The sequence below is a fragment of the Hibiscus syriacus genome, unplaced genomic scaffold (assembly GCF_006381635.1).
Source record: "Hibiscus syriacus cultivar Baekdansim isolate YM2019G1 unplaced genomic scaffold, ASM638163v2 tig00109919_pilon, whole genome shotgun sequence".
Taxonomy (NCBI): Eukaryota; Viridiplantae; Streptophyta; class Magnoliopsida; order Malvales; family Malvaceae; genus Hibiscus; species Hibiscus syriacus.
In genome coordinates this window covers 382,096-394,494 of record NW_024062527.1, presented here as the reverse complement: position 1 = coordinate 394,494, position 12,399 = coordinate 382,096, and the positions used below count along the sequence as shown (strand labels likewise).

Below are 12,399 nucleotides of genomic sequence, written 5' to 3'. Positions count from 1 at the left end.
AAGAAACTAGAGATTGAAACGACAAGCCTAGATTGCATATGTTTCTTTCGAACAGGTTGGTTGTAAAATAAATCACGCACCACAACTGTGGAATCAAAACATTAGTCAATGAAAAGAAAAATTGGAAGAGCAACCAGACAGGACTTCTTTTTCATTATATTTGAAGTGATTTCACATCCATCCAAGTCATGTCCTAATGCTTAAGATTACCTAGCTGATTTTCATTTTATTTCTTCATAACTTCAAAGGTATAGAATAACACCATCTCTTTCAGGTTAAACGCCAAAAGCTTTTGGGAAAGTGAGGAAAATACATCTATCTAACACACAAAGGAATTTCAAGATTTAAAAGGCAAGAACAGATCTTCAAGTAAAGCAATAATGCCAGCAAGCTAACAAATGCAGTGGCCACATAAAGCCATACCCGTTGTGCCCACATCTCTCCTATCATCATCAATTCCAAGATACAGACACTTAAACCCCTGTAAAGGAATAAGCAAGCAGAAGTTAAGTGCAGCCAATATCAAAATGATTACCAGAAAAAAAAAAGAAAAAAAAGATGTTTATGACAAAATAGTCACTGTATATACCTCAATGACCTTACGATATCCATTTGGCCTTCCATAAGCTTTTGTTACTATTTCTACTCAAGCAACATCAGATATAGATGCCAATGTTTCTCCCCTAAAGTCAAAGCTGCAGCTAGCAGCATCCAAATCACTCAGATGGGAAAGCTTTGACGTTACTGGCAATGCATAAAGAGAAATGAAGCAAGCACTGTCACTTAGTGAGAAAAAAAAGTTGAGAGCATTAGAGAAAATACATGAAATAAAAGGAAGCATGAACAAATATACTACTTAGCAAACCATATCTTTCTCCCAGTAACACCAATCCATCCTGAGATATACCAGATCCTAAAAGAATATAAGCAACACTGCAACAGAGAAACAACTACTCTCTTTTTTTTTATAGGAAAAGTAGGTCTCATAAACACCTCCTTCTTAGTAGTCCTTACCATGAGGTTAGAACCTACTAGGGGAAGGAGGAATAGAGAACCTTAATATATTAATAATGTAAAAATTACATAAAACTAAAACCACTCCTTTAAGATACATAAAACTTAAGCACACTCTTATAACGCCTTGATAAAAAACCTCCGAACCCAGTACTAAAAAAGTGACCCACTACCCAATCCCCTCCTTTGCAAGCAAATCTGCCTCGCAATTACAGCTTCTCGGAATCCACCTCACAATGACCTCATACTCAGTAACCGCATCCGCAATATCCTTGACAAAATTTAAAAGAAAAGGTGGAACTAACTCCTGATATTTCAACCACTCCACAACTAACTTGCAATCAGATTCAATAATAAGCCTTCCCTTCAATACCCATTCTGATGACACAAAGATGTCTATTCCTCTTTTGATAGCTTTTAACTCTGCTAAAATGATAGGAGTATGCCCTATTTTTTCTAAAAACGACATCAATTTAATCCGATTCCAATCTCTAAGAATGCCCCCAATTCCTGCTAACAACCCAACCCTACTAACTGCTCCATCCACGTTAAACTTAAAAAAATTGACTGGAGGAGGACTCCAGTAAACCACAGGCCTGTTCGAATCAAGAGAAGTTGAAATATTATCAGCCAATAAAGGATCACCAATTAGAGAGTCCACTTGAATAGAGGATAAAGGATACTTAGCTAGGAACCATTTCGCAAGCCTTAACCTGACTGTGAAAAACAATGAGGATGTGTCCAGCTTGCCTCTTTCAAAAACAATTTCGTTTCTCATCTTCCAAATCGACCATAAAACAGCCCCCGGAATAAACTTCCACATATTAGAAAATGGCCTAAGAACAGACCATGAAATTAGAATTGAAGAAGGATCAGTAAGTAAGGCTAACTTGATACCCCAGTAGGCTATGATTATGTTCCATAGTACCCAGGAAAACTGGCAGGAAATAAACAGGTGCTGAACTGATCCTCTGCTTGATTGTAAAGGGGCATTGAGAGTCCTCCCCTAAGGGAACCCCTTTTCTTCAATTCCCCTCTAACCACTACTTTATTAAGTGATACTTGCAAAGGAAAACCTCTACTCTAGGAGGAACCAGACCTTGCCAAACACATTTGTTCCACCTAAAGTATCCTCATCCACTGAGTAGAAAGATTTCGTGCAAGCTTTAACGGAATACAAACCCTCACCCGCCAACCCAAAGCTACAATCCTCCAAAGATTCATTTAATTTGATAACATTGAGCTTGTCCAATAGATCAACCAGCTGAGCCACTTCCCAATCGCATAGATTCCTCTAGTCTTAATATTTCACTCCCAACCATTCAAATCAAAACTACCAAATTCAGCAACCTTACCCCTTGATTTGTTGACAGAGCAAAAATCATAGGGAAAAGAACTTTCAATGGAAAATCCCCCAACCATGTATCATTCCAAAAGAAAATCAAATTGCCATTCCCAACTTGTAACCTCGCATGAGATCTAATGCATCCTCCAAAGAAATCATCCTTCATGTAGCTATTCACAATACCTCTCCAATCCAAGAGTCCTTGTGGGAGGAGACTTTATTGATATCCATAGAAAGACAACAACACTATGTTTAGAACATAAGAACTTTTTCCACAAAGATTCTTTTTCGTTGGCAAACTTCCACACCCACTTTCCCAATAGTGCTCTATTAATAAGCTTCAAATCAACAACTCCTAGACCACCTCCACACTTCGGTTTACAAATCTTAATCCAACTCACCCAATGCATTTTCTTCTCCTCCACCCCATAAAAAATTCGCCATCAAAGAGTTTAATTTTTGACAGATTTTAGCTGGAATCTTAAAAATAGAGAGATAAAAGTAGGTAAAGAGGATAAAACCGACTAATAAGAACCAATCTACCGGCCATAGACAAAGAAGAAGCTTTCCATCCCGCCAATTTCTTATCAAAATTAGCTAGGACTGGCTCCCACAGTTTCTCACAGTTTCTTTTAACCCCTAACGGAAGGCCTAAATAAACTGTCGGAAATGAACCAATAGAGCAGCCAATGTCCATAGCCCAATTTCTCAGTGTGTCCTCCTCCACATTAATACCATACAATTTACTCTTAACTAAATTAAGATGAAGCCCCGTCATAAAACTAAAAATCATCAGCACTCGTCTAACGTTTTTAATTTGAGTGATGGAGGCTCGACAAAAAATAATTAAGTCATCCGCAAACTGAAGATGGGTCAAATTGAAACTGTTTTGCACATTTCCAAAAGAAAACCCTTGAAATAATCCTAATTCCACAGCTTTATTTAACATCATATGAAGGAGTTCACCAACCATATTAAACAAAAGAGGAGAAAGACTACATCCTTGTCGCAATCCTTTAGCAATATGAAACTCTTTTGTAGGAGACCCATTCAGTAGAATAGATAGAAGCTGTAGAAATACATTGATTTATCCAAGAACACCACCTTTCTCGAAGCCCATCTCCTTCATAAGCCTTAACAGAATCTGCTAATCCACGGTGTCATAAGCTCTGCTAAAATCCACTTTGAAAACACCCCCTGCAGCCCTTGTTTCCTCCAAAATCGATGCCTTCATTTGCTAACAGGCACAATCCAACAATTGCCTCCCCGGAATAAACGTGAACTGTGTAGGGCTAACAATATCTTTAACACAAGAGAAAGTCTTTTCGAAAGAACCTTAGAGAGAATCTTATACAAGCTGCCCACTAGACTAATAGGTCTATAATCTTCAATACTCTCAGGATTACCTTTCTTTGGAATCAAGGTAATAAAAGCAGATTCACCCCATGAACCCACTGTTTCCATTATAAAAATCTGAAAAAAAAAAACTCCATAATCTTCACCTTTAACAAATTCCAATACTTCTTGTAAAAACCCATTGTGAAACCATCCCCCTGGAGCTTTTGCACTATCAGAAGATGAAATTGCTTGCCACACTTCTTGCTCTGTAAACACCTCTTCTAGAGAATCACTTTGAACTTGAGACAACTGTTTAAAATCAAAATTCAAGCCCTCAACTTCCAGTGTAGTTTTTCATTATATGCATTCTTGAAAAACTTAAACACACTGTCTTTTATCTTTTCTGGATCCGAAATAACTTTGCCTTTAAAATTGATAGAATGAATAATGTTGAATCTATTCCTTTTCAATGCACTAAGATGAAAAACCTTGTATTCCTGTCGCCATCTTTAATCCATCTGTTTAGATTTTTGAAACCAAATTCTCCTCGATCCTTAACAGTCTCCATAATTCCTTTTTAGACTCAATCAATTGTGCCCAATCCCCTGCAGACTACTTTCTACCTTGACACTTTAAATCCAGACTGTTAATTTTAATTTCCAGCAACGAAATTGACTCTGACAGCCCTAAATGTCCACTTCCAGACCAGTTTCTGATTTCATTTTTTGCACCCTGCAGGATTCTAAAAATTCCACCACTATTGTTCTTCTTATCTTCTACTTCCAGTGAGTCTGCAACTAAATCATCAAAACCTTGTTCTTCTAAAAGAAAATTAAAGAACCTACATGGTTTTGGACCCCAATTTGTAGATTATCCTCCAACAAGACTGGATTATGGTCTGAAATAGATTTCGGTAAAATCGACTGCACAATGTTAGGGAAAATCTTAAGGAATCTTGCGCAAATAAGGAACCTGTCCAATCTCACCCATGTTGAAGATTCTCTATTACGCACCAAGTGAAAGAACCTCCTGACATAGGCAAGTTAATGAGATTGGCATTTGCACGAATGACCTGAAAATATCAATAGTATGCCAATTTTGTGATTTGCCTATCTTTTCTTCTGAATCAAGATACGCGTTGAAGTCTCCCCTAAACACACTGGTAAATTTAGAGCTCTAACATACTTCAGCAACTCCCCATAAAAAACCTCCTTCTCAGCTTCGACTGTAGGCCCATAAACATTAATAGCTACAAACTCCATAGAACCATGCTTAGATTTCCTACTAACGCCAGAAACCTACTATGCATATTGATCAATGACTTGAACCACGTTCTCATTCCACAATGTAATCAAGCCCCCGATGACCCCTGTGCTGGAGAAACCAACACCCCCTTTAACAAGCCTCCAATCCTTCTAAAAATCGCCCCATGGCATCTTTCCAACTTAGATTCTTGAATGAAAAGAAAAACTGGTTTCGTCTTCTTGACTAACCTTGTTGCAGCTACACACTTCTCCCTCCTCCCAAGACCCCTAATGTTCCACGAAATAATACTAAAATTATTCATAAAAAAGAATTACTCCCCCTACACTCAGCTAAAACTGAGCAGCCTTCATCCACCCTAACTGCATCTGTCTCTTGACCAAGACATAATAATTTATCATAAAAGCCTCCTTCCCTTCCTTAAATGAAATACCTAACATCTCACATACTTCCCAAGTATCCACTGCTTCCTTCAGTAATTCCACAAAAGAGGAAGAAGAAGCAGTCGAAATATTAACCAAGTCAATAGCTTCAGAAATTAAGGCTCTCCTCTTCCTTCTCTTCCTTCTCTTTTCATTTCCTTTCCCTGAAGCATTCACAGAAATTACTTCCACCCTTTCAACAACATCATTACAAATGGTAGGGATCGTAGATGTATTCTGAAAATCGGCAGAACCATTGAAGTCCTTATCTTGTCCCTTTCCAATACTATTAATAGGAAACTGCTTTATACTTCTAGGAACAGAATTGTTCTGCTTAAGCTTCGGAGAAGCCATGGGACAGAAGACATCATCTTCAATAGCTGGACACAACCATATTCTTCTATCTCTTGACCTTTTATAAACTCGAGCATAGCATCCTCTTCCCCTTCTGCCAACAGGAGCACTCCTAATTGACAAACCTAGCATAATATCTTCATCTTCCAGATCCCCATTTTTTCCTTCTTCTATTGATACACTTCTTTCTTCTGCCAAAAATTCAGACAGATTCTGCTCCTTATTCTTGTTTGCTGGCCTAGCCCAATTCAACTTCACAGCAGGGCCAGCTGGAATAATTTTAGTAACAGGAGAATAAGACTCCCAATTAGACTCCGAATGGGCTGAACTCTGGACCGCAACCTCTCTCAGCCCAAGGCCTGCAAAATCCCCCCTGGGATTTAATTCAAATTCAAAACTTGTCTGACACCCCATTACTATTGGGCAGAGTGTCTGACTTATTTTCCAAATCATGTTCCCCACCTTCTTCTAATGTCCTCCTTTCTTGACTGTTCTGAAGCCACGTGTCAACTTTTGACCAGAAACCTTCTGCAGAGTTCTCCCTGTTGTCTCCTACCTTATCTTTGTTTCTACCATCTTCCTCCTTTGACACTTCGTCACTGCAGTTGCCAAATGACAAAATCTGCCTCACGTCTCCATAAGCTTCAGAGAAAGCATTAGAGCTGGATCCCACATTAATTTTAACTTTAAACGATCTGCCATAAGATCCTACAATAACAGATTCTTGTACATCAAACGGACTTGCCACCCTTAGCAGCATTCTAGCCGAAGAGAAGTCATCTCTGTTTCTTGTTTCCTCCGGGATACAAAACAACATTTCCCCACTTTCCTCCAAGCTTCTCTAGAAAAGGAATACTCCAGCTAAGAAGCGGTAACCCAACCAACTCGACCAAGCAATAATCCAAAGGGACTCCATCTTCACTCAACAATGGATCTACCCAATCAAACCAGCAGTAAAGTTTCTCTCTAAGACTCGACCACGCCTTCAAGAACTCTTCATTTGTATTGAAGATAATAATGCATGCGTTCCTAACGTAACCCCACTTTACTATCTTGACCTGGAACCCCTCTTTTGCCAAAGCTCGCACCACCATAACAGGCTGAAATGTATCTTTAAAAATCCCTGTTAAGGAATTTTTCACCCAACAAAAATCTTCTGATGGGATGTGCATATCTCAGACATTTCTTACTCCTTTTGCTTTCTTCTGACCTTCCCTGTTCACCCTTCTTTGTTGATCCACACTCCTACTGTTATCCACATTCACAACCTCCTTATACGTTCTGCCATCTCTCAAACTTCTCGGTGACTCCAAGTCAACCTGCTGTCTACCATTAGCTTCTCTAAATGGCTTCATTCCTTCCAGCTGAGATCTTTTAACCTCTGCATCTCTCTTCCTGCCCCTCTTATACTTAGCCACCCCCACAGTGACTCTCTTCCCATCAATCAGCGTTCCATTTACATTCATAACTGCTCTTCTGCAATCTTCCTCCATCGCATATTGCACAAAAGCAAACGTGGATGACTTATAATTCGTTTTAACCATAAAACTTGGGATAAAGACCCTCACTATTCTACCATAATGGTTGAAAATCTCTCTTAACTCACTTATGGTAACTCTCTTACTAAGATTTCCAACAAAAACAGTCCATTCCTCACCGGAGAATGAACGACCAAACGCACCCGCTCTCTTTCTCTCTCTACTTTTCTCACTCATGGTTGTGGAATGATGGGTTGACTGACTTTCATGAATAAGAAACAACTACTCTCTTAACACAAAGCTCTTATCGTATAGCTTATTTATGAGTTAGTTGTTGAAATTTAAAACCTTCGACACATCAGCATCGAGGCTATTGAAAATGAGCTCCTCCACAACCTTAGAGAAGTCAAACAATATACTGGCAGAACGCAATGTCGCGTGAACAGCCTCTGAAAAGGGCTTAATGCTCCCCATTACAAGCCTGATATAGCCTATATGAAAATTCTGATCTAGCCTATATGAAAATTTACACAAATATACGCATCAAATCCAATCCGCTTTAAATTCACAAAAAAAGGAGTGCCTAAAACAAGGTATTGGCAACAGATTAGGGTTGGAAAAGCCTTCCATAAAGGAAAATGATAAACAGTTCTATTGCGGAGAAAACAAAATCTCCGAAGCTACAGTCAATAAGTTGAGTTCGAGATCATCTCACCTGAGCTAAGGTTTAAGGTTTATTACATTGATTTCGCATTTCAGGGTTTTTTCTTCTTCCCGCAATTCACTTTTCAGTTTGGTACTGTCGTGGATCGGGCTACACCATTAGTTAAATAAATAAGGTCTAATTTGATTCCAATCCTCATGATCTTTACACATTTAAAATTTACTCTTTTCACATGAATTTAATCTATCTATTGTTTGATTTAATACTATAAGTCTAACTAATAATGTCATAAAAAACATTGAATTATATAAAATTATATAAAAAATCATTCACGTAGAAAATTTAAAGCGGCATAAAAGTAATATAAGAAAATTATAAAATTTTATTTTACTTCTTTAAAACAATGTTGGAAATTCTTATAATAAATTTTTTATCACTTTATATATAATCTTTTCTATTTATTCAATCTTCCATGTATGTAATACAAATTACATTATTTTATATAAAAAAATTATAATCTGAATTAAGGAAAATATTTTACACAATTATCTGTCAATTAAAATTAAATTATTAAATTAAAAATATTTGAGGATAAATTGTAGAGATTAAATACGGTTAAAAAATTGCAAGATTAGAAATAAAAAGATTAAAATTTAAATGTATAAATAGTAAAAGGACTAGAAACAGAATTAGTACAAATAAATATTACTGTTATTTAATTTTGATTAATTAATTCGTACTTAGGAAGACGACAAAAGATCTTCGTTTTTCGTGTTTCCTCTCGCTCTCGCCTTCAAAGCTAACACAAATGTATACCCTATATAATTATAATTTAATATAAATAAAAATATCAACAAAAAAAACCCTAATTATCCTTCTTCTCAAATCTCTTAAATCATCTCTCTGTTTGCAATCCAATCCAAACAAACTCTTTCTCTGTGACACCAACCAAGCTGCATACCCTCCGCATAATGATCAGGTATTGGATCAAAATTCCATCTTTTTTTCTTTACTAATTCACTCTGTTTTCATTTGCATCTCACGATTCCATTCAATCAAAGCTTCTGCTTTGCATTTTTCGCTTAACGTTCCTGTAATTCTCTCTTTTTATTTTATCAATCGCCCTGTCTTTTTTACGTTTTAGTTTTGTTGCTCTCATTCGTAGCATCTGCTTCCCGATATAATCTTTAAACTTGGCAATTCATTTTTCATTGCATGATCATCTTTTTTGTTGACCTCCTATTTTTTTGTTCTTTTGATTTAAACCGGAAGCTCTAATATAACCGAATTTACCGTTAGGGTTTTCAAACTTTCGTTCTTTTTGTCATTTACGGCACATGAAACATCTTTCGATTCCGATTATTGTACTAGAACCTCTTGAGTTTATGCTACTTTCCAAACCTGTACGTTTTCCTTTCTAAATTTGATGGATATATACTATTATTATGACGGCGCTGAGAACTCAGATATTGTTCTGGAATCTATGATTATTGATGTTTTAGCGTGGATGTGATTAGAACGTTCAGATTATCTATATAGACAATTACTTCTGCTTTGATGTTTCAGATTTTGATAAATTGGAGAAGGGATGTCAATGGAGGCTAACATTTGTGACATCAATCACTTGGATGCCGATGTCCTCCTGCCTCCTCGGAAACGGCTGCTGGCAGGATTTAAGAAACAGGCTTCTAAAGCCAATGGTACTTCAGATCAGCCTACGGTTGCTTCTTCCTCTTCATCTCCTCCACGTTCACATTCAACTTCACCTTCACCTTCTACATCGTCAAGCGATGTTAATGCCCATCTTAAGAATCTATTGATGAGTTCTCATTTGTACAACCCAAACCTTTCTCCTGAGGAGATTTTGGAGGCCTCTAGAGCGGCAGCTACCTCTGCTGCTAAAGCTGCAGTGGCTGCCAGAGCTGCTGCAGAGGAGAAGGCTGCAATTGCCACTAAAGCTGTTGCTGCAGCTAAGAGTGCATTGGATGTAGTAGCAAAATTTTCTGAAGACAGTGACAGACGCCTGAAAAAGAATAAGCTCAAAAAACATGTGCCTGTACAACTCCTGTACAAAAAACACGAGCCAGTTGAGAGTCCTAGGACAGATGAAGACTTAGCCCGGAAATTGCACCGAGCCATCAACAGTTCCCCAAGAATCTCAAAGAATTCACCTTCTGAATGGAGAGGTCATAAACATAAGAGGCCTAAGATCATGCCAACTCTTGAGAAAACAAAAGCTTCCAATGGAGGTATAGTATTGGGTGCAAGCCCGTCTTCTACATACAATGGAGGTACTATAGCAGGAGAAATCGATTCTGAGGACTCCATGGAGGAATCTGTTAAAGCAGAGGCAAAGGATGCTAAATATGAAAAATCTGGGCAATCAGAGTTGGATAATGGTGAAGCAAGATCAAGCCATTCGAAGGAAAAAGCTTTGAGGATGTAACCCTGGTAAAAGAGGGGAAGAATGAAGCTAAAGAGGCTGCCCCTGAGCGTTTGTTCCTTTAGGATCGAGTGAACCCAAAGGAATACATGATTAGTAAGAACTCTCCACTGACCGAAAAGAACATGGATAATTCAGCTGCTGCTGTTAAGACCTATTTTACCTTGGAACCCTCCGATGATGGTGTTATTTCAATTGAAGGTTCATCAATGCAGAAATGCCAGGATTTCAAGGTCCCTGCATGTATCAAACAAAGCAAAGTCATGCAATCATAATGTTCAAATCCTTTTCTTGTAACAGGTGGCTTCAACGATTGAAGTTAATAGCTGAGGTAGGATTCGTAATTCTCTTTTATAGGTAATTAGGAACGACATTACCCATTTATCACTTTGTTCATTACTGTTTTTGTAAGGAAATTGAATTGACAGAATGTATATCTGAATGTTCAATTGCTTGCCTCTACACCTTACTAATAGTGCTTGCTTAATAGAGTGATAGCAATATTTGGATTCGAGATGAAGAGGAATGCAATAAATTTAGATGGCTACTTTCTTTCTTTAATTTTTGCTTATTCATCCTGCTTTCTTTGGATGATGCTTCATGTACTAAAACTTTAATGCCCTTGGTATTGTTATTCCAGCAGTTGATTCATTTTTTTCCTCTCCCTTATCTTTTGCCTTTCATGTTTGTATGAAATTCCTTTTGTTGTTTATAAGATGCCATCATTGAACACGTTGAAGTTGATGTTGCTGAAACATATTGACCTAGCAAGCGATCATCTAATAATGGTCTTTCTTTAAAAGACAATGATTCATTTCGTCATTCTTCAACCAAGGATTTGCATTTTTTTTCCCCTCAATGCCATGGTTTAAATTTTGATAATTGAGAAATCTGTCTGGGGTTCATCTAGGACCCGCTGAAAGTTGCTGAAGTATAGTAATGAGGTGCATCTTTTTTATTTTTGGAGGTTATAAGGATATTTGGATAAGTGTGTTGTGTACCATGTAGATAGAGGGGGGGGGGGGAGTTGACAGTTATGCGTAGAGATGCACAGAAGCCAGATTTCAATCAGGATCGGATAAAACCCGATCCGGTTTTTTCCCCCAACCCAAAAACCGGATTTTTAAAAAACCGGATTGGATTTTAACCGGTTTGGAGGGCCGGATGGTGTAACCGGTGTAACCGGTTTCGGTTTGCAAAAAAATCGGTTTTTTTTAAAAAACCGGTTTTTAATCCGGTAAAAAAACCGGTCGTTCAATTTTTTCCCTAACCGGTTATACTATCCGGTTTTTAAAAATCCGATCCGGTTTAAAAAAACCGATTTTTCCAAAATCCGGTTTCAGATATTTTTTAGACAAAATCGGATATTCGGATTTTTTGTGTACCTCTAGTTATGCGTATTGATTTTTGTCGATGGTAAAATGTGAGCAGTGGTGGATAAAACTCTATAGTTTTTTTTTTGTATAATCACCGATATTCAATCTATTGATCAATTAATTCAGACGGAGTACTGCAGAAGTAAGAGTGACCCTTCCATTTCAATTTACTAAGTTCGCAAGCATCAGAATTCAAACTCATGACCTTGCTTAGGAGATTTAGTGTTTTATCCCACTAAACCAACTGATTGTTAATAACTCTATAATTTATCCCACTAGACCAATTAATTGTTAGTAACTCCATGATTTGTATCTATGTTCTTTCCATTTAGGAGTTAGGACCTTGTTTGTTATCAAGCTCCAGTTTAATTTTGGGAACAGATTTTGGAAAATTAATGTTGAATTATATTTTTTTCAAGAAAATTACTTCTGAAAATTATTTATATGATTAGATTATGTTCTGTAAATTATTTTGCGTTATTTGATACTTTTTTTAGAGAAATAATTTATGTCAGTGTAAATAGGTAAAAGAATTACGTTGTTTCTCTAACTACAGTTTCAAATGAAGTTTAAAGGAAAAAGAATTATTACATTGTAAATAAGTATCAATATGCTAAAATCTTACACTTGTTCTCTAATTTTATGTTCAAAATGAAGTTTAAAAGAAAAAAAATTATATCGTTGTAATTTGTAAATAAATAT

At 37.1% G+C, this 12,399-nt stretch overlaps 1 protein-coding gene and 1 long non-coding RNA gene across 3 annotated transcripts; one reads left to right on the top strand and one right to left on the bottom strand.

Annotated features, from left to right (window-relative positions):
- Positions 1–26: 26 nt before the first annotated feature.
- On the bottom strand, positions 27–934 carry LOC120210217. Its single transcript, XR_005524483.1, has 4 exons — positions 866–934; positions 590–744; positions 424–481; positions 27–85 (listed from the first exon to the last, which is right to left on the bottom strand). It is a non-coding gene; the product is annotated as an uncharacterized LOC120210217 (long non-coding RNA).
- A 7,793-nt stretch (positions 935–8,727) lies between these two features.
- Positions 8,728–10,983, top strand: LOC120210214. 2 transcript variants are annotated; one of them, XM_039208988.1, is made up of 2 exons: positions 8,728–8,857; positions 9,445–10,983. In XM_039208988.1, the coding sequence occupies exon 2, from the start codon at positions 9,467–9,469 to the stop codon at positions 10,322–10,324; it is 858 nt and encodes a 285-aa protein (XP_039064919.1). In that variant the 5' UTR covers positions 8,728–8,857; positions 9,445–9,466; the 3' UTR covers positions 10,325–10,983. The 2 variants fall into 2 exon arrangements, with proteins under 2 accessions (XP_039064919.1, XP_039064920.1); XM_039208989.1 differs by having other exon boundaries at positions 8,736–8,857; positions 9,418–10,983.
- The last annotated feature ends 1,416 nt before the right edge of the window (positions 10,984–12,399 follow it).